Source organism: Cornus florida, unplaced genomic scaffold (genome assembly GCF_030987335.1).
Source record: "Cornus florida cultivar Cherokee Brave unplaced genomic scaffold, ASM3098733v1 CherokeeBrave_3.0.0_Hap2_Chr02, whole genome shotgun sequence".
Classification (NCBI taxonomy): domain Eukaryota; kingdom Viridiplantae; phylum Streptophyta; class Magnoliopsida; order Cornales; family Cornaceae; genus Cornus; species Cornus florida.
The window spans coordinates 19,855,312-19,879,291 of NW_026775572.1; the positions used below are offsets into that span (position 1 = coordinate 19,855,312).

Genomic DNA, 23,980 nt, shown 5'->3' on the forward strand with positions numbered 1-23,980 from the left:
ATGAGGGGTTGAGGCGAGATTTCTTCAATGGTGGTTCCTCAACCTCCACTTCATCCTCAGTTGATCCAATGACGACCAAGGGTTGGGCATCTTCGGCTTTCTTTTTTAAAGCCTCAGCCTTTTGTATCTCCTCCTCAGTCATGGGGAAACTGTCAAAGGATGGTAGAGACAGATCCATGAGGTCTGCAGCAACGGCACTGGAGGTAATGTCCTTGAGGTTTGAAGAAGTTAGCAGGTCCTCGATAGGCGAGGGGTCACTCCAGACTCGTTCCTCAAGAAAAGAAAGTCTGTTCCTTGCTGCGGAGGATGGGAATGTAGCTGAAAAAACACCAAGAAACTCATAAATACGGCGAAATATTAAGACTTGGCAAGGAAAACAGCCAGAACACTTGGTATGAAGGGAGGTTAAATATTCTATACCTAATTTCCCGAATTTGCGCGGGATAGGGAGCGCAATTGATTGGGACACGAACCATTTTCCTTTAACTACAACCATCCTTTCTTTCCATTTCTTTTCGGATGAAGGGAGGTTCGTGCATATCCTCTGATGAAGGGGAGAAGTAAAAAAGAAGCGACCAGGCTCGGTCCCATGCTTAGATATATTGTAAGTAAGCAGAAGGTCGGCAAGGGTCAAATCCAGAGCCTCTAATTTCCGGCGCACCAACAGTGCCGAAAGGATGCGAAATAAATTAGGATTTACCTGAAGGGGGGCAAGACCTAGCTTATTGAAAACTAAATGATAGAAGAGATGAAGAGGGAATCGGAGGGCGTTAAGGTGCCCTACCGAAAGAAGCAACTCATCCTCCTCAATTCCCTCGCCGGAGGTGAAATCGGCACCCTCGGGATATTCTGCAATTTATACTCCCTCAGGAATATCAAATTCTTCCATTACCGAAGCAATAGAGAACTTGATGCGGCGAATAGAGATGATTGCTTTCTTCTCTTCATGGGTAAGAACATAATCAGAGCCTGAGGTGGATGTTTCGGTTGGAAGAGGGGAAGTACCTAATGGATTCAACGAAGGGCGATCTGTAGAAACCCTAGGAGGGGGAGCCCTAATGCAAACGGGGGAAGATGAAGGTGTGGATTCAGAATCCCCAAGGTCTACACGTTCGGGAGTAGATGAAGTACTCATAATGAAAGATTGAAGAGAAAGATGCGAAACTAACCTGACAAAGCGAAGGAAGCGATGGAATGAAGGACGCAGAAGTGCAGCAAGGGCAAATGTAACTCTTGCAAAATCTTGTGTGACGGAGTAATAATGAAAGACCACGAACCGTTTCTGAAGCAAAGTAAAAACCGGTTTCAATTCCCTCTTTAATAGGAGCCGTCACTCAATTAAAAATGGAATTTGGGGCAAAGTGTGGAGGGAAAAAACTCCCTCCAATAAAAAGCGCACACGTCACCACTACCTATATCTACATTCCAAGGACATATAAGGCCCATCATGCTCAAGCCCAAGTTGAGGGTATTTACAGCCCAAGACCATTGTTATTTGTCCTCCAACTTCCATCAAGGCCGAATCAAGAAGTCATCAGCCCAGTTTATGAGTATTTAACATCCGGCCTGTTACTCAAGCCCAACCAGATCAAAATATATTCGGCCCAAGAATGCACAAGTCCTACTATTTGAAGGATTTACTGTAGAAGGAAAATTCTGATAGGAAGTTCTGTACAAGGCAAGTTCTATGTATGGAAAATTCGACAATGGAAAAAACTCTATTAGAAAAGAATGGTTATATAGAAAGAATTGGAGGGCAAGTAACGCGAGTCCTACCATAATCTTGCAATCTTTTGTATATAAATAGAGGCTAAGACCTCCAATAAAGGATCAAGCAATTCTACGCTTCTCTACACACTGTTCTTATTTATTTTTATTATTTTTGAGTGAGTTGTTTTATTTTTCTCAATCATTATTGGTTGGGCGAAATTTTGCACCTACAAAGGGGATATGTAAAGAATGTCTTTCTTTGTAGAATTGAATCTACTAGTTCACAAGTAACTATCTAAACATGCCGGATCAGATCGAAATAGGGTTACATACATTCTCATTATGAGAAAAGGTCAGTTGAGCATATCGGTCATTTCATTTTATTTAGGATTAGGAATAAGGCTTTTACGTCTCTCATTATTTGGGTCCCTATTTACCTTTTCAAGTGTTAAGTGATTTAGTATATAAAGAAATTGATATATCTCTCGATTAATTTTTGTTATCGACTGATATGATAATCATTGAGATAAACATTTTAAGAGGAGACTCTATTTTATCTATTATTAGCTAAGAGTCTTGTTGAACACTATTTATTGGAATCTTGTAATTAAAAAGCAGAAAAGGCATTGTAGCATCTCATTATATAAGTATGTTCGACCTTGCAATTTGAATATCATTTAAAAAATAGGTTCTAATGAAGAAGAGTTCAAAATTAAAATTCAGATCTTAATGTTTAACATTATGTTTTCGTTAGATTGCCTAATTTATTGTGAGAGTTTTCTTAAATGAATTAGACTACAGCTACAACTTTAAATTATGAATGCAATAATTTTAAATTGACAATGCAATATTTTTTTATTTAATGGTATTATAACATTGTTACGCAATGTAATATGTTACATGAATATTATATTTTTAATGTAAATATGAATATTGCATGGATGTTATATCTTCAATATAAATGTGTTAAAGTTGTCATCGTACTACATTGTTATTAAACTGTATTACCTTGTAATGCAGTTCTATTGCATCGCTACAGGATGAATCTACATGATTTCCTGAACAAGGTTCGTTCTTAGAACTTCTCATTATTGTTTATTTTTCCCCAAAAAAAATGTTTTATTTATTTTCAGTTGTCAGTGTCCTTTGGAGCTGAGGAGGTATTGTGTGCGCCTGTATGGTGTTGTGTCGAGGCTGGCACTGACAGACAAGACAATATCAATAATGACTTTCTGCATAGACAAGCTAGCATCCCGGTCTCCATTTTATTTATTATTTTTTCTTTTTTTTTAAAAAAAAAATTGCACTCACCTCCAATAAATATATCATTATAAGATGAATTTCCTTTTTTTTTTTTAATCCGAAAATTACATTCACCTCCAGTTTTCAAGATGTAGTAAGAGGAGCCAGTTTTCAAGATGTAGTAAGAGGCGGGTGGTTTTTACCTTTTATCCTCAAGTTATTTATTGTTTTAGATGAAAAGTGAAGTTGAAATTAAAGACATGGTTAAAAGGATTCAAATTCAAAAGTATGAACACTTTGCAATGTACAAAGAAGATTTACTTCCAGTAATGCTTAAAATACCATCACTTCACTTACCAAGAGTGGTCGGACCAAAACTCACAATGCCTTCACGGTGTTTTACGATTCGATTTAAAAACTTAAGTTTTTAGTAGATGGGGTTAATATTCAATTCATATATACCTGTTTAGTTTTTTTATCCGAATTCAATGTGAAACAAGTCCTCTTTTAACACTAGTCTCCTTGGTTAAGCTCTCTTAATCTTGTCAGGTTAGAAAATTATTATTTTAAATAACAATATTAAAATAAAATAAAAAAATATTAAGTTGAGCTGGTATTTAGGCTTAGATTGTTGAATACCTTAATGAGTCCAAGTTCAGTGATAGTATAGCCAAGCGAAACAGCTCTTGTGGAACATAGATAAAACTCTTGCAGACTTGGGGCTGTCCTTTTGCATCAGCTCTTCAAATTAGTCAAATGCCCAACTGTCATGGAGAGAACTGTATTGCAACTGGAAATCAAGGTATTCAAGTTTCCACTCAAATTTTAGTCTTGTCTTTCACAATTATTGGGTCACATGCATCAATTGTGTTACATGCATGGCTTTGTCAAACAACATGGCCTAGGGCTAGGAGAAGCCATTGGCTGCTTCAGGTATACCACGTCCTTAGTAGTATTCGTTCGGTGAAAATTTACCCTATCAACTTGTTGGGAGCATTTTTTACAAGTAGGTGGAACAAATTTTATTCGATGGTGCATTTTTATTGAATGGACATATCAAGTATATTTTGGCACCCATCTAGTATAATGTTATGACTGGACGATTCCAATGTGCGAGAGTCTTACTATTACAGAGTTTGGAGAAGATTAGATGTATCCAGTTTTACTTCTACATGGAAAGAGATTGGTTCCGTCTATAGTATCTGAATTCCAAAATTAATGTTTTATGAAAATTTGCCCCATCAAGGTTTTGGGAGCATTTTTTACAAGTAGGTGGAACGAATATCACTAGATAATACATTTTTATTGGATGGAGATATTAGGTATATCTGACACACCTAATATCTAGTCTAATGCACGATACTCTTACTATTATGGAGTTGCAAAGTAACTGTTTCGGTCTAAAATAACTGAATTCTAAAAAATTTGTCACTTAGATAACATGTGAAATGACTAAAATATCATTGCTGGATGTACATGTTGACATTTTACCATTTACTGATCAAGCATAATGGAGATGATTTTTCTTCAAAATCTGTACATGATTCATGTTGATATTTTCTGTGAGCAAGTTATATACTTTGCTAACAAATTATGTAGTAAAAAAGGTTCTTGATCAATAAATAAATAAAATACCACACACACATATATATATATATATATGCGTGTTTGATTGTGTGAATAGATATGAATACAGATGATATTGGACCACGATTCTGGGTTGTACTTGCAGTGAACAATAGCCAGTTAATTTTGAGAGTGTTTAAAGTTGATTGAAAACTATTTCATCATTGTTCCAGGAAAAAAAAAAAAAAAAAAATTGACATCAAACAACAGTATCTATGAATCTAATCTTTGATTTGAACGAGAATTTTGTAAAAGATGATTAAACTTTTTGCCGATTAATTATTATGAGACAACTTTTCTTGAACTAAAATTACTGTGCATCAACAAATCTATCGTATCATTTGTTGTGGACGCAAAACACACAGCTGCATAAAGATCAAATCACAAATAACAATCACAATCACAATCACAATCACATGAGAAATAGAAGATTTAAAGCGATTATTTAAATCTGATTATGCTCACAAATGAGATTGAGAGGAGATTCATGAGGTGTTTCGCACTTAAATCAGTCCACGCGTAGATATCTTTTGCTAGGTTTATTTTAATATTTATTCAGTATGTTGTTTTATTTATTTTTTAAAAATTTGTCTATGAAATGCTGCATGTAACTGAATTTATTAGTTTTTGAAGAATATTGATTATTGTTTTTTCGGAATTTTTTTTTATTCTTCTTGCTCCTCCCATTTTTGTTATTGATTCCAACCTATCTATTCACCTCATTCGTCTATTTCCTCACCCTTTTCTTCTAGTCTCATAACTTCGGCTTTCTTTGGTAATCCTGCATAACAATTAATATATTTCATACAGAAAGATATAGAAAATCCAATGTTTAAAACTGATATAAACTTGAGTATAAGATTATAGATACTCTAATCTCGTTCTTAAGATTCAATCAAGAACCCTATCCCCTCCATTTATGGGGATCTTGTGCACTCATCATGTGCCTTGTGCAAAATAGATACACCAACAATGCAACAAGAAATATTACAATTTAATACGGTTACATTAACGGAATGCAACATTCACATAAAAAGTGATGTAATACATTTATATTAAAGATACGATAATCAATTTCAAATACATTTACATAATTGTTGCATTTACAGTGTAAAATTACCGAATTAGACAAAATTAAAAATAATCCAACTAGAAAAAGAAAAATGACACCAGAGAAACCTGATACCTCAATCAATGGTCAAGCATTAATCTTACCAAAAGTTTTTCAAAAATAAAATTTCCTGATACAGTGCATTATTAAGTCAGTCCAACTATAACGATTGTATCAACAATCAAACAATAGTATATGTGTGTGCGCGTGTGTGTACATATATGTAACAAATCTGGCACACAATATGTTTCTATGTTTCTTTATTTTTCATGGGGTCCTGCTTGGTGTGCGTGCCCTTCAATTTGTGCCTGTCACGAAACACACCGAAAGCACATATTGAAATTGGAAAAAGAAAAATAATCGCAAAAAGAAAAAGAAAAACAAACACCCACCAAAAATCAATATCCCCAACATATAAAGAAAGGACAAGCGTGAAAGCCACACTGATAAAATCTCTCCCTTTTCTTTCTTTCTGATTTTGAGAACAGTCTTCCTAAGCCCCCCCCCCCTCTCTTCACACAGTTCACACACACAGAGAGAAAGAAAGATAGGGCCATGAATACTGTGAGAATGGGTTCCACTTTTCTTCTCTCTTTTGTATAATGAGCACAGAATTGAAACCTCTTCTTCTCGGAAGAAGATGGCCGTACAAGAACATGAGCATCAACAAACACAACAACAAAACAGATCATTCTTGTTAGATGCTCTTTACTGTGAAGAAGAGCAATGGGAGGAGGAGGAAGAAGAAGAGACAGATCTAGAGAGAGAAAGTAGTATCAATAATAGCAACAATGGAACAAACCCATCTCTTCTTCCTCTGCTCTTATTGGAACAGGACCTGTTTTGGGAGGATGAAGAGCTTCTCTCTCTCTTCTCCAAAGAACAACAAACCCGTCCCAACATTGTTGAAACAGAGTACTCTTCTCTCTCCGTGGCTCGTACGCAGGCTGTCGAGTGGATGCTCAAAGTCAATGCCCATTATGGATTCACAGCTCTCACTGCAATTCTCGCCATCAATTACCTTGATAGGTTCCTCTGCAGCCTCCATTTTCAGAGAGAGAAGCCATGGATGATCCAACTTGCAGCTGTGACTTGTATCTCTCTGGCGGCAAAAGTAGAAGAGACCCAAGTGCCTCTTCTTCTGGACCTTCAAGTATGATTACATATCATTTATGGGTCTTCTTTCAATCCCATTTTTATTGGGTTTTTCAAATCATAAATGCTGATTTTGTTTCAGGTGGAGGACACAAAGTATGTGTTTGAGGCCAAGACCATCCAAAGAATGGAGCTTTTGGTTCTGTCCACTCTTCAATGGAGGATGAACCCAGTGACCCCACTTTCTTTTCTTGATCACATCATAAGGAGGCTTGGATTGAAGACCCATCTCCATTGGGAGTTTCTCAAGCGATGTGAGCGTCTCCTCCTCTCTGTTGTTGCTGGTAAGAATCATATCACTCATCAAATCTCATTCACCATACTTAGATCTTTGAACTCTTATATCAATATACATATATATAATCTCATATATATGTACTCTGTTTATGATTTATATAGATTGTAGATTCGTACGCTATTTACCATCTGTGTTGGCCACTGCAACAATGCTTCATGTCATCCACCAAGTTGAGCCTTGTAATCCCATTGAATACCAAAATCAGCTTCTGGGTGTTCTCAAAATCAGCAAGGTTTGTATCTATCTATCTTTTATGTGTGATTTTAACACATTTATTTTAGATTTTAACACATTTTCAACGCATAAAATATTGTGTTGAAACATAGAATAAATGCTAAATATATGACATTACATTACAGGAGAAAGTGAACGATTGCTATCAGCTCATTGGGGACCTATCAAACACTTGTGTCCATGGCCAAACCAACCCTCACAAACGCAAGTATCAACAAGTTCCAAACAGCCCAAATGGTGTAATCGATGCATACTTTAGCTCTGATAGCTCAAACGATTCATGGGCTGTTGGTTCATCAGTCTCTTCTTCACCACAGCCTCTGTTGAAGAAGAGCAGAGCTCAGGAGATGTGTTTGCCATCACTCAGCAGGGTGTTTGTGGATGCTGTTGGCAGCCCTCGTTAATCTCTCTCTTTCTCTCTGTCTCTCTCTCTCTCTCTCTCTAAAAACTCCATCTTTGTTATGATTATTGTAATATTTTTCTCTTATAAGGCAATTTAAATTGTCACTATCTCTGCATTTGTCCACCCATTTCCAATATATATATGAAACGCAGAGTTGGTGGGTGCAGAGACGGTTGGCATTTTAGACGAGAGGGAAAAAAAGGAGTAAATACAGAGAAGCAAATGAATATCTGCTGCTCTGCTTCTCTGTATATGTGAAATTTCTCTCTCTCTCTCTCTCTCTCTTTCGAGCATATTTTATATGGACGTATTTATATTAATATTGTCATAAATTCATGAGATTTATGTTGATATTAAATTATTAATTGTCTCATTTCCATTTCAGTTCTCTCAACTTTTCATTAGTCATTGCATATGGACTTTAAGTTGGAAACTGGGTGAACAGACTGCCATATGTTTTATATGGAGTCTAGAGAGAGAAATATATGTATATATTTTAGAGAGAGATTTTGTTTGCATATGAAGCGAGAACAGGGTGTCGGTCGGTGGGGTTTTGGGTTTTCATTTTTATTTTTATTTTTATTTTAGGGTTTTGGGGTTTGATTTTGGGTTTGGCATCAGGGACTTTTTGTGTTTTGATTTTTGGAGGTTTGACCTCGGTAGATGTGTCCCTTTGCCTAGCTAGCTTGAGATGACCGTAATCCTCTCTCTCTCAATATTATATATATATATACACACACACATATCTCACTCTCCTCCTATTACTGTATATACTACTATATTTTAATCTAATCCAAGAGGACCAAGGCCTAAAAACCCCCCCTGTCAAATAGCTCTTGGATTTTCTGGACTTTTTAAAGATTTGTGGGACACTACTGTCAGATGCTCAGACTAGTCGTCGATAGTGATTAGAGATATTATCACAAAGAATGTGTACTAAAGTTGTACTTATACGGTTTTATCAAGAATCGAATTACAGTAATTCCAAAGAATTAAATTAATGGTATGTATGGTTTTAGAGTGTTGAACAATCTATTACTATGACAGTGCATTTGAATTCACAGCAAACTTAATTTCAAGTAGAGAATTTACTTGGTCATATATATATATATATATATAATTGTGTCATTATGAGATTAGACAGGCTTTGTGATGTTTCCAAGTTATGGGTAGCGTAAGACTTGGTATACCCAATAAAAATATGTAAAGTTTACAACCCCTTTAAATTGCAAAAGACACAAGATGTGAATTTTAGTGGATTTTTTAATTGAACCATGTCACACCACTCTGAGCTCTTTGGTGTATAGCTTTATTAACGTGTTACACAAAAATAATATATATTTTTTTGGAGCCAAAAGATTTAACTATTGCACGCGAACCAACTGTCACACTATGATTATCCATCATAATATGATATTTGAGCCACGTGTAATATAATCCTTGTTCTATCAATGTCTCGAGACATAGTTATTGTTACATGGGACTTTTGCATAATTTGAATCAAGAGGACATTATATCCTATAAATCATGCAACAAGCTAGCAGCATAAAAAATTATTTTGTGGGGGGTTTGTTTGGGAGAGTGTTTTTGTGCTCCACAATCCATAAAGGTAGGGAGGAAGGTAAAAGGTGTGGATTTTGAATTTGGGAGACAAAATCTTTGATATTGTGGAAGATGTCCCTGGTCCTACTTTTGTTCTTTTCTTTAAGGTTGGTAGATTGTAGATGGTAGTAGATGCATGCTAGTAGATCATCATGATCCTCATAATGTCTATGTATGGTGTACACAAATACAATTATATATATATATATATATATATATATATATATATATAAGGGCAGTGTCTTCCCAACACCAATAATTGTAGAATAATATGATGAGCAGGGACTTTAGGGTTGATGATACTTGATTCACTGAACTTTCTTTTTGACCTGGTCTCTCACTTGTTATTGTTTCATTAATAAAGTCACATGAATTCAAATTTTATAGAACATAGACTAAAAAAATTAAATAAAAAAAATGATTTAACTTTTCTTCCTACCATTTTTCTTGCTTACAGCTGTAAAGCAGAAATGACAGCAAAAGAAGAGGACCCATATGGGCCTCTCTCTCTCTCTCTCTCTCTCTAGCATATGTCACCCAGCTATGTGGTGGTCCTTCATATTTGTAGATGAAACATTCATATAAACATTGTAGTAAAACCATACCTTTGCCACTTTAGTAGTCTCTGCCATCTTAGCTCCTGAATTAATTAATATCCTTTCGACTTCGGAATATTCATTAATATTGTTATAGCCTGAAAAGTGGACACATAGAAAGTTAGAAATTGGTCCAATGTTCCACAGTTGTATATGGTTTTTAATAACTATAGAGCATCTCCATCAAGTTGGGGATTAAGTACAGTCTTAGGATAAAAGAAATTGTTGATTATAGTCTCTCAATGTGTGTATATTATATATGTTCATTTATTCGTCTCTTGTCTCATAAATAAGTCTACTTTCACGTTATTCATTTATTCAAAAATTTAAATTATTGAGTAGTACTACATACTCATTCATTTATACCCAATTACTCTCTTATTCAGATCCGATGTGGGACAAATATCTCCTTGTAATATTCTCTCCCACCTAAACTCGCAACGCCCTCGTTGTGGCTCAGGCACCCTACCTACCCGGGAAGAAGATTCGGACGCTCTCTGGACCGGGCGCTTGGGGTGACGCCGGATCAATGCTTGGGTCCGACTCTGATACTAACTGTAACGGATGAGTATTTACCCATTTACTCAAAGGTTTAAATTATTAGATAGTGCTGCATATTCATTCATTTATACTCAATCATTCTTTCATCCGAATCCGATGTAGAACAAATCTTCTTTTATAACATTACCATCCTCCAATCTTTGGTCATTGCACTAAAGCACTTCAAAATGTTCAGTGGGGCAGCAAATTATCAAAATATAATTGTTACAAGAAAAACAGTGTTTTCACATAACATAAACCCTGAGATCCTTATAAACTAAATTATAACATAGAGTTTAAAACTCGCGAGACAAAAAGTCACGTGTCAAGAATATTTTGAACCAGCCTTAACCCACATACGCAGAAGCTGTTCCTGTGACAATAATAATCTCACTAATCAGATCTGGCACACTTCTCTAACAAGACCATATTGACTTGCCATTGAATTATGACCAAAAGTTTTTATGCAACACACAATCACTGGTATAAGACACACACACACACACGTTGATGAGTACTATCTCACAGGACCACCCAAAATCCATATGATAAATAACCGAGAGAGTAGTACCCACCTGTGAGTGTGGCCCTCAAGAGACACAGAATGGAGGACCCAAATGACCCCATAACCATTAACTTGTTTAGCTTGCACACCCTCTGCGTGAGTCAAATAATTGAGCCCCTTGTCATTCCATCTCTTCTGTTACGCAGTACATACCAGGCAATGGGTATCCAAAGTGTGCTTAGCATCTCATATATATATATATATTCAAGGTGGTCACCATCTCATGTGCTGCCAAATATTCAAACCATTTTAGACGCGGCAACAAATGCAATCTTCAAGTTGTACAATCTAATATGTGCCTAGGAGAAAATGCCATGTGCATTTTCTTCTGTCTTTATTCATCAAGTGATCCAAAAAATAGGTTATTGGGGGTGTGTGGTCCAATTCTGCAATCAAAGCATTGGCATTACTTGCTCCAACCTTTCCGACAAGTGATGAGGCTGTAAAGCATTTGTTTATGAATAGAGTTTTTCACGAACAGCTCCAGCTTCACTACCTGAAAAATCAACAAATCAAATTACTTCGAGTAGGTTGTACTCGTTTTAACCGTTAATGCATATTGGTAATTTTAGGCACCTTAAAAATATTATGATTACACAGTTCACACAAACTGAGTTGAGCCAACTAACGAGCTTAGTTTTCTGATATTCGTTACAAGCTTGCATGTCCAAACTAAGGCAACAATTTAAGAAGCCAACTCTAAACATTCTTATGCTCAACTAAGCTCGATTTTTCAGCATCCCTACGTAAAGGCTTCAAGTATCTATCTATCTATCTTTTTATAAAAAACTACATTCAACCGGGGAGTACATCCGACATGCAAATTAAAACAAGGCCAAATAAGGGCCCCTACGAGCAAGCTCATCTGAGCTTCTGGCACCGAGTTAGGTTCAAAACATTCACGAGCCAACTAAATGTGGGTTCCAATAAACATTGCACTCATAAAATCTCCAAATGGGACCAAATTACTACCCATTGGTGTGTACAACTATGTCTGGCCAAGTAACCCTACCATACACACACAGTTTCTTCTTCTGAGGAAGGCAGTGTAGAAGGAGAAGCAGACGAGAGGCATTGAATACAGAAATAAATGGTTAGAGCTCTGTCAAGTCTGTTATGGGGTTGGTGGTCCTACGATTGGTAAATTAAATGGTAGATGGGACTCATATTACATCCTCTACCCTAATCCTGAGGAGTAAAATTTATGGCTACTTAGCCCTGCAGGATGCCCTTTTAGGCCTTAAGGGTCCCTTTTAGATGGTCAGAAGAAAATGACATGGAGTTTATAGATGCTGGAAAGAATTACATGACAGATGATGAGAGAATGAAATTTTGACTAATAGACATAGTGGGAGAAAGTAGGCTACTTGTATCCAAATGAATATACAAAAGTTTAAATAAAATAGACAAGTTATAGATAAAACTTTCATACAATAAAAAAATTTCTACTATTAAAGGCTAATGATAAAATTTCCTCTAAAGTTTCATTAAATCTAGTTGTCCTGAATTGAGGGATAATTTGGAATTACCTATGTAAAAATTCGTATCCATTGTTCTATGAAAGGGGAACGGAACTCGGCAGTGGAAATTGAACATATTTCAGGCTTCAAATCTTATTGGGGGGAGGCCTCTTAAAAAAGTGAGAAAAGAGATCTTGAATTGTGTTTTTTTCTTTTTCATTTTTTTTAAAAACCTTTTCCAATGCAATCTTCATATGAATCCAACTTCAAGCTTGAGAAATTCTAAAAGTATAGTAGTAAATAAAGATAAAAAAATAATAAAAAAAAAACCTATTTTAAGAGGATATTATGTTAAGTTGTATAAGCAAGATAAAAAACAAAGTACCCAAGTTGATTTCAGTAATTTCTCCTTTGATGTTTTCAATAGAATCAGTAAAAAAATTGGCTGCCATCCTGGCATGTCTGCTTATCAGACAAAGATAATGGGTATCTTTTGACAGGTTAGAATGGTCACCCTCTATTGTGACCACTTCCAAGGGTTCTAAAATTTCAAAGAGTGTCATAGAATAAGTTCATGTTTGATAAGATCTAAAGGCAGGATAATAAATAAAATAAAAAGATAAAAGACGGAAGCTGATTGCTCGAATGGTATTATCTACTATCTTAATAGAGGACTTGAATCCTCTCTAACAACAATTTTCCGTTATTTCTTGTGGTTGGTGAATTTCAGCTCGAATGATATCATTTACTATGTTAATAGAGGACCCGAATTCTCTCGGGCAACAATTTTTCGTTATTCCATGTGGTTGGTGAATTTTACCTCTATAACGGTGAAATCTCGATTTTGATTCCTTATTGAAGGGATAAGCCACACAATCAAGAAGTGACATGTGACCACTACGTTAATTATCCAATTATTAGTCACGTCACTATAAAAAGGTTTCAGCTGGCTGCTGGTTTAATGGGGGGCCTTAGACAACATTTGAAAGAGTCAGAACACCCCCATATACTAAAGAATGATAGTTCATTTGGATGGATTGAATATATTTTAAATAAGGGATTTGGGTTTTATATAAAGAATGGTCAGTGGAGTTGGACTGGATGGCAAAAAGTAACGTTAGAATGGACGGGCCAGATAGATATTAGATTAGGATTGTAACCTTACATATTGTAATTTGAAACCCACATTTGCAAGCCTCTTAAATCAATATGTAAATCACGTTAGAACCTAAACCTAAATGTAAGTTGGATTCTATAAACAATTGATTTTAAATCTTTGAATCCAAATGGGACCTAAAGGTGGGGAAGGATGATACACGGCATGACAATTTGTTATGCTACCTAAGCTTTTCTATAAAGAGTAAAACTAATAAAAACATATCAATCTAAGAAGGGAAACAGTTCTACTATCTTTTGGAGGTTTGAAGTGATTTGAATTGGACAAATTTTGTAGCCTAGTAGGCTTGCAACCCATTTCAACAGATTTGGAACCCAAGACTGTTCTAAGTGAGGGACTGAGGAGTCACCAAACGAAGCATTTCATTTTCATCTGTGGTTTAGTACTACAGCTAAGGAGTTTGAAAGGGAAAGCTTGCACAAATTATTTAGTCTTATTATCAAAGGGCGAAAAGTTCAGCTGGCCTTGCACAATAGGGGTAACCCTCCCCCAACCAGTGTCTTAAAAGTTCAAATATACAGCACAATAGACATAAAGGGGTCCATCAGGCAGCCTTAGCAAAGAAATGCTAGACGAGGAAGCACAAAACATCAGACATTGTGCTTTGACAATCCAAGCCCATACGTACTGAAAAAATTGTTAGGAATTATGTCTCAATTTCCTATTATTAGTTTCTATTTTAGAGTGTATTTTTATGGTAATTTCTTATAGAGACATGAATTGGGCTCTAAGAAATTCTAATCCTTGTTCACAAAGGAATTGGGTATGTTACTCTATAAATAGACACTTAGGCTATTGTTGAGAGTTATGAGTTGAGAGAGATGTAGCATCATGAGAGAGTACGTTGATGGTAAAGGTGAGTTACGGGTTTGGTAAAGTGAACACTGATGGTGAGAGGGAGTCTTGTGGAGTACACGGAGAATTCGGTCAAGAGTTTGTGTGCATAGTTTAGTGTTGAAATTCTCTACTATTGTAATATCTCTACATATATAGTGAATCTCTTCTCATCCGTGGATGTAACCTTAATTTTGGGTGAACCACGTATATATCTTGTATTGTGGTTCAAATTGTTGTTGTTTTTTTTTTTTTTTCTTTCTTTCTTTTACTTCCGCTGTGCCCCAACAAAAATAATTAAATTAATAAACAAAATCCAATCCAGATTACATTTAACATTTACTCCCAACCGCAATGATGTGAAATTGTGAACTATTCCAGAAACTACTCATTAGAGGCAAAAACCAGAAACGAAGGTGGTATGTTACAACCAATGGACATTAACCAAAATGATATGATCTATCCTTCTCAAAGAGAATATCCATGATATGATCTATCCTTCTCAAAGAGAATATCCATGTTCGACCCTGGTAGAGGCAATATTGTAGGTGTGTACGCCTCCATTTGAACTTTCTAAAATAAGGTTGCATAACAATAAAATTTAATTTGCAACCCTCGATGTTTCAACTGATTTAATAGAGCATCCATGACACTCCTTTTTAATATAATTTCTACACAAGTGAAGCTCTAATTCATCGCAACAAGAACAAGTGCAATTGAAGCTCTAATTCATTGCAACAAGAATAAGTATATTGTTCAAAGAATCTCCAAAATGAGTTGGAAATACACTAGACAGAGCAACAGAATACTGACCCTGACCCTGACCCCAAAAAAATCCAAAAAAAAAAAAAAAAAAAACCTTGTTTTTTAAATCAGAGGCACCAAGAAATTATTCAGGGATGACAGTTTAAAAAATTAAAAAGATGAATATGGGTCGGTCTTAATGCAAGAATGATATGCTAAAATAGAGTTTCACCTTGTACATCAACATTCACTGTAGAAATCATACCTCGAAGTTTTAAACTTCAACTTGAGGCTCTGCGAGAGCATAAGCACTGGATTAACTTTATGATAAATGTACTGAAATCTTCCAGGTGGAACATTCTTCAAAACAATTAAGCATGTGTAGTAAGACAAATATGCACATCAAATCAACTAAATAATGTATTAAAGAACCTTCCAGAGTCAGAAAAGAACCCTAATCACTACCTTTCAATAATAAAGGCAATCTTCGAATGTACCAAGCAGGTGAATCAACTTTCACCAACATTAAATCTCAAATTTTTTTCCCCAGAAACATAAAATTTAAATTTGCAATTACAAACTAAATCTAATCTGAAGCAAACTCCCCTTTTGATGATGAATTTAACTTCATCACTGAACAAAAAATTGAAAGAAACCTTTATCTGAATCCACACTCATGATAGCTTGGCTATCTCATTGCTAATTAATCCATCATATTGTCTCGTCTCTCTATAAATCTTTGAGCCAAATAACATACAAATCAAATCACCCAAAAGAAAAACTTTAGATTGCTACTTAATTGATAATATTATCAAAATCAAGTTCAAACACTTCAGAGTAGTTTCCATCATATCAAGTTCTGTATTACAGGCTTAAAGCTACATCAAACGTTAATCAACAAAGCCTGACGATATAAAGTTACCTGTTCATTCAAGAGACACATTTAAGTAAGGCATAAAGTGCCAATAAGCACTAAGCAGAATAAAATAGTTTCAACAGAGGATACATGGATGTTAAAAAAACAATGACAAGTTCAATAAAGAAAACCTAGTTAATTGTTTCCCACAAGCCTAACGACATACTTACAGGAGATAATATCCAGCATTTCCGGCCTTAAATGAACAAGGATTTGCAAAGAGTTTGGCTATAGTTGAAGACAAGTCCCGAGAAGCAAATAGATGCCACTTGATTCCTTGATCACTTCATCACCATTATAAATGTACCTCATGATCAACCACGAAATCAAGTACATTTATGGTGATGAAGTGATAAAGTACAACCTGAAATAAAGAACAGAAAAAATCCTACAGGTAGCCCAAAGTACATAGATGGATAGAATGCATTCAAAGAATAAATTACACCAGGATTCATCATAATCTTAAGCAAGCTAGAATAACCACCAACAGAAAATCATGCAACAAATAAAATTGAAAAATTTGAGCGAACTTGTTTCAAAATTACTAATATCACAATTTTAATAACGTTGTTTTGGTTATCTCTGTAAATAGGAACTATATTTACTAAAAAAAATAGTGAATGGGTAACAAATTGAGTTCAATATCATAGTAGGCAAATGGTGGTACACGCTTTGCAGCACCCCCCATTCCACCTCTGCAGTTGTTGGAATTGTTATTTAGTTACATTTTTGATAGAATAACTATTAACATAAATCACACAAGAAGTAAAATACAATATTTGAGTGAACCTGCATAAAATTACCTAATCTCACCCTTTTGTAGATAATGTTTTGATTGTGTCCATAAATAAGCACCATATCTATCAATGTGAATTAAGTATATTTTTATTTTCCACTTTAAAATATATTTTTAAATTTGCCATTAAAAAAAAAAAAATTGTTCTCATTTATTACAACAAAAAAGAGAGAGAGCCAACCCTGCATTGAATTAGAGGTTTTTTTATTTTTATTTTTATTTTTATTTTTTTTAATATATTCACATCACCACTAAACTAAAAAAAAAAAAAGAGGACTGGGTAAAGAATGGAGTACATAATCGTAAGCGATATCGGCTTTGCAGCTTCACTTATCCTATGTTGGCGCTATTAAAATTAAGTATTTCACTACATACTTCCCACTGCATATTTTACTAGTCTAGTAAAACAACCCTTGTTTAATAGCAAAGCTATGCTAAACCACCCTACCCCCCCAGAAATGCCCACTACAGATTCAAACTCCCTACCACCCCCTTGAAGGAAGAGAGATTATACCAGTTGGGCTCGGTGGTAAGGAAGAATACTTACCTAAGACCACCAAGTCAGTCTAATGTGAACTAGCTTCTTTTGTCCAAAGTAGTGGAACAATTTATAAAAAATAATCTCTCATTGGTCCAATCAAAACTCCAAAGAACAACCAGTATCACAGCTTAATGAGGTTGAAAGTGCTTGTTGAAAAGGAAAGATTCGGTAGTAGTACTACCAAATATTGTTAGCTGTAAATATAATATCTGGAGGATATTTATTGTAAATAGAATATTGGTTAAATGCTGCAAATTAGAAAATTATTAATTAGGCCAGCTAGTTATGTGCGTGTATTCTTTCCTATAAAGAGAACCCGTGTAAACTTGTGAATTGTGTGCTAATACAGAGAAAAAGTTTATTCCATATTTCTTTCCTTTCAAGTTTATATGGTATTAGAATCACCCTAAAAAAAAAAAAAAAATGATCAGCCATGTCTGACGTTTCCTCCATGCCAACCTCGCCTATCACAACCCAGTCAACCAATCCGACAACCCAAGCCCCCAGTACCGATTCTCACTCTGTTCAAATCACCAATATCCGCTTTAATGGTGACAATTATTTACGGTGGTCCCAGTCCGTTCGGATGTACATCAGAGGGTGGAGAAAGATCGGGTACCTGACGGGAGGCAAGAAGGCACTAGCATCGGAGGACCCAACGTACGTGACCTGGGATGCAGAAAATTCAATGGTAATGACTTGGCTTGTGAACTCTATGGACGAGGATATTAGCTCCAACTATATGTGCTACTCTACGGCCAAGGAGGTCTAGGACAACGTGAATCAGATGTACTCTGATTTGGGAATTTAGTCTCAGATCTACGAATTGACTCTAAAACTTGGTAAGATTCGTCATGGAGAAGACTCGGTCACCAAGTATTTCAATTCATTGAAGCGCCTTTGGCAAGACATGTATCTGTTCAATGATTATGGAGGAAATCCACTAAAGATGCCAATTACTACAAACGAACCATGGAGGCTCATCGCATTTTCAAATTCTTTGCTAGGTTCAACGTGGAATTTGATGAAGTATAAGGACGGATCATTGGCAGGACTCTACTTCCTCCAATTGGTGAAGTGTTTGCTGAGGTTCGAAGAGAAGAGAGCTGCAGACATGTAATGTTGGGGAAGAAGACTACTAGCAGACCTGTTGAGAGTTCTGCCCTTATTGTTGTAGAGACTGCTGCTAATAAAGCAGTTAATTTTCAGCGAAAAACTGAAGAGAAACCATGGGTCTGGTGTGACTTTTGCAACAAACCGCGCCATACTCAAGAGAACTGCTGGAAAATCCACGAAAAACCAGCAAATTGGAAGAGTAGCAAGCCTAGTGACAGAAATAAGTGTGCGGTTCCTACTGCTAATGAGGCCGAGACAAGTCCCTTAAGCAAGGAGCAGATGGATCACCTTCTGAAGCTGCTGAAATTTAATTCCTCATCTGGTATTCCTAGTGTTTCTTTTGCACAAACAGGTAGTGTACTTAATGCCCTTTCCTGTTGTTTAAATTATATTCCATGGATCATCGATTCTGGAGCCTCTGATCATATGACCAGCCTTTCCAATATTTTTAGCACTTACTCACCATGTTCTGGCGTTGAGAAAAATAGAATTGCAGATGGTAGTTTCTTACCTATAGCAGGAAAATGTTTGATAAAATTATCCGAGAATATAGATCTTAAATCTGTTCTCCATGTCCCTAAACTAGCCTGTAACCTTTTGTCTGTGAGTAAACTAACCAAAGAATTTAATTGTTGTGTAATTTTACTGTGAATTTCAGGATCGGAGCTCGGGGAAAAAGATTGGCAGTGTTAAGATAATAGATGGACTTTACTACTTTGATGGGGAATTCTCCAGTAATAAAAAGGCTCAGGGCCTTAGTAGTGTTAGTTCTATCTCTGTTTATGAACAAATAATGTTTTGGCATTTAAGACGACATCCTAGCTTTCCATATCTTAAACATTTGTTTCCTACTTTATTTAAAGGCTTGGATTGTTCATCGTTCTATTGTGAAAATTGTTACTTATTTAATAGTCATCATACTACTTATTTGCCAAAACCTTATGCTTCTTCAAAACCATTTTATTTAATACATAGTGATGTTTGAGGACCTTCAAAAGTCACTACTATCTCTAGGAAAAAATGGTTTGTTACTTTTATAGATGATCATACCCGTTTATGTTGGATTTATATGATGAATGAAAAGTCTGAGGTTGAAATTTTTTTTAAGAATTTTTACACAATGGTTGAAACTCAGTTTCAAGCAAAAATTAGCATTTTTCACACCGATAATGGAACCGAGTATTTTAATAAAATTTTGGGGAGTTTTTTATAAAAGAAAAGGGTATCCATCATTGGTCTATATGTGTGGATACCCCTTAACAAAACGGAATTGTTGAAAGAAAAAATAAACATTTACTTGAAGTGGCTCGTGCTATAATGTTTTCAATGAATGTTTCAAAATATCTTTGGGGGGAAGCTATTTTAACAGTTTAGTATTTGATTAATATAATGCTTTCACGTATTTTAAAATATAGCACGCCATTAGAATGTTTCAAAAGAATTTTTCCATTATCAAGGATATACTCGGATTTACCTCTAAAAGGCTGCATAGTTTTTGTTCATATACCCAATAATACTCGGTCAAAACTTAATCCTTGAGCTGAAAAATGTGTTTTCATAGGGTATGCTTCTAATCAAAAAGGGATATAATTGTTATAATCTCCAAACAAGAAAATTTTATGTAAGTATGGATGTCTCTTTCTTTGAAAATAAATCCTACTTTTTCAAAAAAATTCTTCAGGGGGAGAATGAGGTGATGGAAGAAATTTTTTGAGATTTATCTCCTACTCCTTTACCAAATGTGATTTTGACTCCTTCACCTCATCCTACTGTTATTCTCGAAATTCAAAGTCAGGAACAATGTGATAAAACTAATGAAAACAACGAAAGGAATCCTAGTCAAATAGTGCCAAACATTATTGTATCTGAAACAGGGGAAGAATCACTACAACCGGGTACTAAAGTTCCCAATACTGAGTCTCTGGTTTATACTCGGAGAATACCTCATCAAAAAAGTCAAAGTCAACCTATTTCTCTTGGAAATGATCAATCTTAACCTTCGGGAACTGGACCTCCAGATATCACTGGTAATTCCGTTCCTAATTCATCTTCAGTTCTTATTGTTTCTCCTAACCAAGAACCATCAGACCTTGATATTCCTATAACTGTTAGGAAAGGTATTCAAATTAAATATCCAAATCACAAATATCCCATTGCTAAATACCTTTCTTATGAAAAAATCTCTCATACTCATAGGGCTTTTACCTAAAAAATCTCACACTTGTTTGTCCCGAGAAATATTAAGGAAACTCTAGATGATCCGAATTGGAAGTTAGCAGTGATGGAAGAGATGAATGTTCTTAGAAGAAGTGTTATTTGGGAGATAGTTGATTTACCTAAGGAGAAAAGAATAGTAGGCTGCAAGTGGGTCTTTATTGTGAAATGTAAAGCTGATGGTGGCATAGAGAGGTACAAGGCAAGACTAGTAGCAAAATGGTTCACCCAGACCTATGGAATTAATTATCAGTAAACTTTTGCTCTTGTAGCTAAGATAAACTCAATCAGAATTTTGTTATTTTTGACTGTGAATTTCAGCTAGCCATTACACCAGTTAGATTTCAGCTTGACAGGTAATGACAATGAAGAATTTGAGAGACTAAAAAAGAGACTTGCAGCTGACTTTGAGATCAAGGATTTGGGTGTATTAAAATACTTTCCTGGAATAGAGTTTGCTAGATCCAAAGAAGGTATATTTGTGAATCAACGTAAATATGTTCTTGATTTACTTAGTGAGACAGATCTGCTAGAATGTAAACCAGCCGAGACACTTATTGAGCCCAACCTTAAGCTGCAGCCTTCTAAAGATAAAGAAGTTATGAATAGAGAGCAGTATCAAAGACTTGTTAGAAGACTGATCTACTTGTCACATACACGTCCAGATATAGCTTTTGCAGTCAGCATGGTTAGCCAGTTCATGTATTCACATGGACAAGAATACTTTGATGCAGTATACAGAATTCTCAGATACCTAAAGAGGACCCTTGGAAGAGGTCTACTGTTAAAAAACTGTGGATATTTGCAAGTTGAAGCCTATATTGATGCGGATTGGGTTGGGAGTGCTATTGATAGACGGTCAACTTCTGGCTACTGCACCTTTGTTGGAGGTAACCTTGTTACTTGGCGGAGTAAAAAATAGAATGTAGTAGCAAGAAGTAGCGCAGAGGCCGAGTTTAGATCAGTTGCTCATGGAATTTGTGAGGTGTTATGGATTAAGAGACTATTGGATGAATTAAAGGTCTCTAATCCGTTGCCTATGAAATTGTACTATGACAATAAAGTTGCTATTTCGATCGCTCACAATCCAGTGCTTCATGACAGAACAAAGCACGTGGAGGTAGACAAAGATTGATCTGTATGCCGTACATTTATATTACCGAGCAAGTTGCAGATATGCTTACGAAGGGACTTCCTACAAGACAGTTCGACAGACTAATTGGCAAGCTGGTTTTGGAGGATATCTTCAAACTAGCTTGAGGGGGAGTGTTGAAAAGGAAAGATTTGGTAGTAATACTACCAAATATTATTAGCCGTAAATATAATATTTGGAGGATATTTGCTATAAATAGAATATTGGTCAAATGTTATAAACTAGGAAATTATTAATTAGGCCAGCTAGTCATGTGCGTGTATTTTCTCTTATAAAGAAAACTCGTGTAAACTTGTGAATTGTGTGCTAATATAGAGAAAATGTTTATTCCGTATTTCTTTCCTTTCAAGTTTATAGTGCTAATAAAATATATATATATATATATATATATATATATATATATATATATATATATATATATATATTGGCATATGGAAAAACAAACATAATTTGAACCAAAACCCCCTTAAAGCTAGCTACTGCCCGAAGTCAGCTAAGGAAAAACATAGAAATAAAAGAAATTTCAAAAGAAGTTGTTGATGGTAGTTCGTGAGTAGGATGAGGAGATTATTTCACGTAAGCCAGGAGAATGGGGACCAGCATCCGAGTGGGGATCCAAGTAATACAAGGGATTCTCTATGGTCAGAGATTGAAAAAGGGAAGGTTGACTATGATACCTCAGTAGCTCGAGCCTATTGTTAATTATTTTCTCAGTGTAATAGTTGTTGTTATCAAAGAGTGATTAATGCGCCTATTTATAGGGTTCATCCCTCGGTTAATACCCTTCGGCCTTTAAAGAGAACCTCCTCTATTACCCAAGGGTCAAAGGGTCCCCTCCTCTGGCAGATGGGATATTGGTAGGTGGGTTACGGCGCCTTGTTCTCTGGTCTAAAGAGGTAATGGCGCTCCTAAATTAATGCAAGTCTCATCAAATGCCATTCCATAATTAATACATCTTTCATTATGCTCGAGCTAGGGTATCAATTGTCCTTTCCCCCATGTGTTGACCCAAGTAGAGGTGATTCTTTGGATCCCAGCCACCTGTCCACATGTCCTCAGTCTCCCGAACTGACAATGAAGAAAGAACCTTCTCCGAAGCCCAGCCTTCTTAGCCTCGCAAAATTCTTTCTCGTGCCTCGAGGCTTCCCCAGCTCAGAGGAGGTCTCGGTATAGGGATGCCCAAGGTTGCTCCTACAAGAGGTGACCTTGGGAAGGAAGGGGAGGAGGAGGAGCCCATCCGACTAGAGCAGGGCGCGTCCACAGGAGAGGAAGGGTAGCGACTCCTGCCTCGGCTGGTGAGTTCAGATTTCGGAGCAAGTAGCTCGAGTCTACTTGATTCCTTTTAGAGGTATGCTAGGTTAGCAGAGACCAAGCATGTTTATTTTCAACCTAGGTGCCACCTCGGTGGACATTGTGGCATGTATATCAACAGTATGCCAGGTCAGCAGAGACCAAGTGTGTTTATTTTCAACGTGGGTGCCACCTCGGTGGACATTGTGGCATGCATATCAACAGAAGTCGAAATCCACATTTCAAGCAATTATAAATGATTATAAATCCTAATAAATTAAAGCAAAAAACACGGTGTGCTTAAACTAAACAATTTTTTTTTTTTTTTTTCACATAAAAAATATATAAATTTTTTAACAAAAAACAGAGCAAAAACACAAAACGGAAGGAAAAGTGAGAAGAGAAAATGTTTTATACTAAGAACACAATAAGCTTTCATCTGAGTAGTAAGAATATATGTTAGTAACACACAAACACATAGAGATATAAACAATTATATATATATATATATATATATGGCGAGAGACCTCTGTTCAGGATTGTCGTAACAGGAAAAGGAATCCGAGAAGTCTACGGGCCCAATTATGTGGTCCGAATTGTAGAGATCCTTGCTGGTGACGTCTAGGTTTGGTCATTGACGCAGGCATCGTAATCAAG

At 35.9% G+C, this 23,980-nt stretch overlaps 1 protein-coding gene across 1 annotated transcript; it reads left to right on the forward strand.

Moving 5' to 3' along the window:
- Positions 1 to 6,018: 6,018 nt before the first annotated feature.
- LOC132294108 (cyclin-D3-1) lies at positions 6,019 to 8,152 on the forward strand. Its single transcript, XM_059791839.1, has 4 exons — positions 6,019 to 6,842; positions 6,927 to 7,128; positions 7,244 to 7,374; positions 7,502 to 8,152. The coding sequence occupies exons 1-4, from the start codon at positions 6,330 to 6,332 to the stop codon at positions 7,778 to 7,780; spliced, it is 1,125 nt and encodes a 374-aa protein (XP_059647822.1). The 5' UTR covers positions 6,019 to 6,329; the 3' UTR covers positions 7,781 to 8,152.
- Positions 8,153 to 23,980: the final 15,828 nt, after the last annotated feature.

Excerpts from the sequence above, each read along its gene's own strand:
- LOC132294108 (XM_059791839.1), top strand. The coding sequence starts at position 6,330 with ATGGCCGTACAAGAACATGAGCATCAACAAACACAACAACAAAACAGA. Across the intron at positions 7,129-7,243 it reads CCTCCTCTCTGTTGTTGCTG|ATTGTAGATTCGTACGCTAT; the intron begins GTAAGAATCATA and ends TGATTTATATAG. Across the intron at positions 7,375-7,501 it reads GTGTTCTCAAAATCAGCAAG|GAGAAAGTGAACGATTGCTA; the intron begins GTTTGTATCTAT and ends ATTACATTACAG.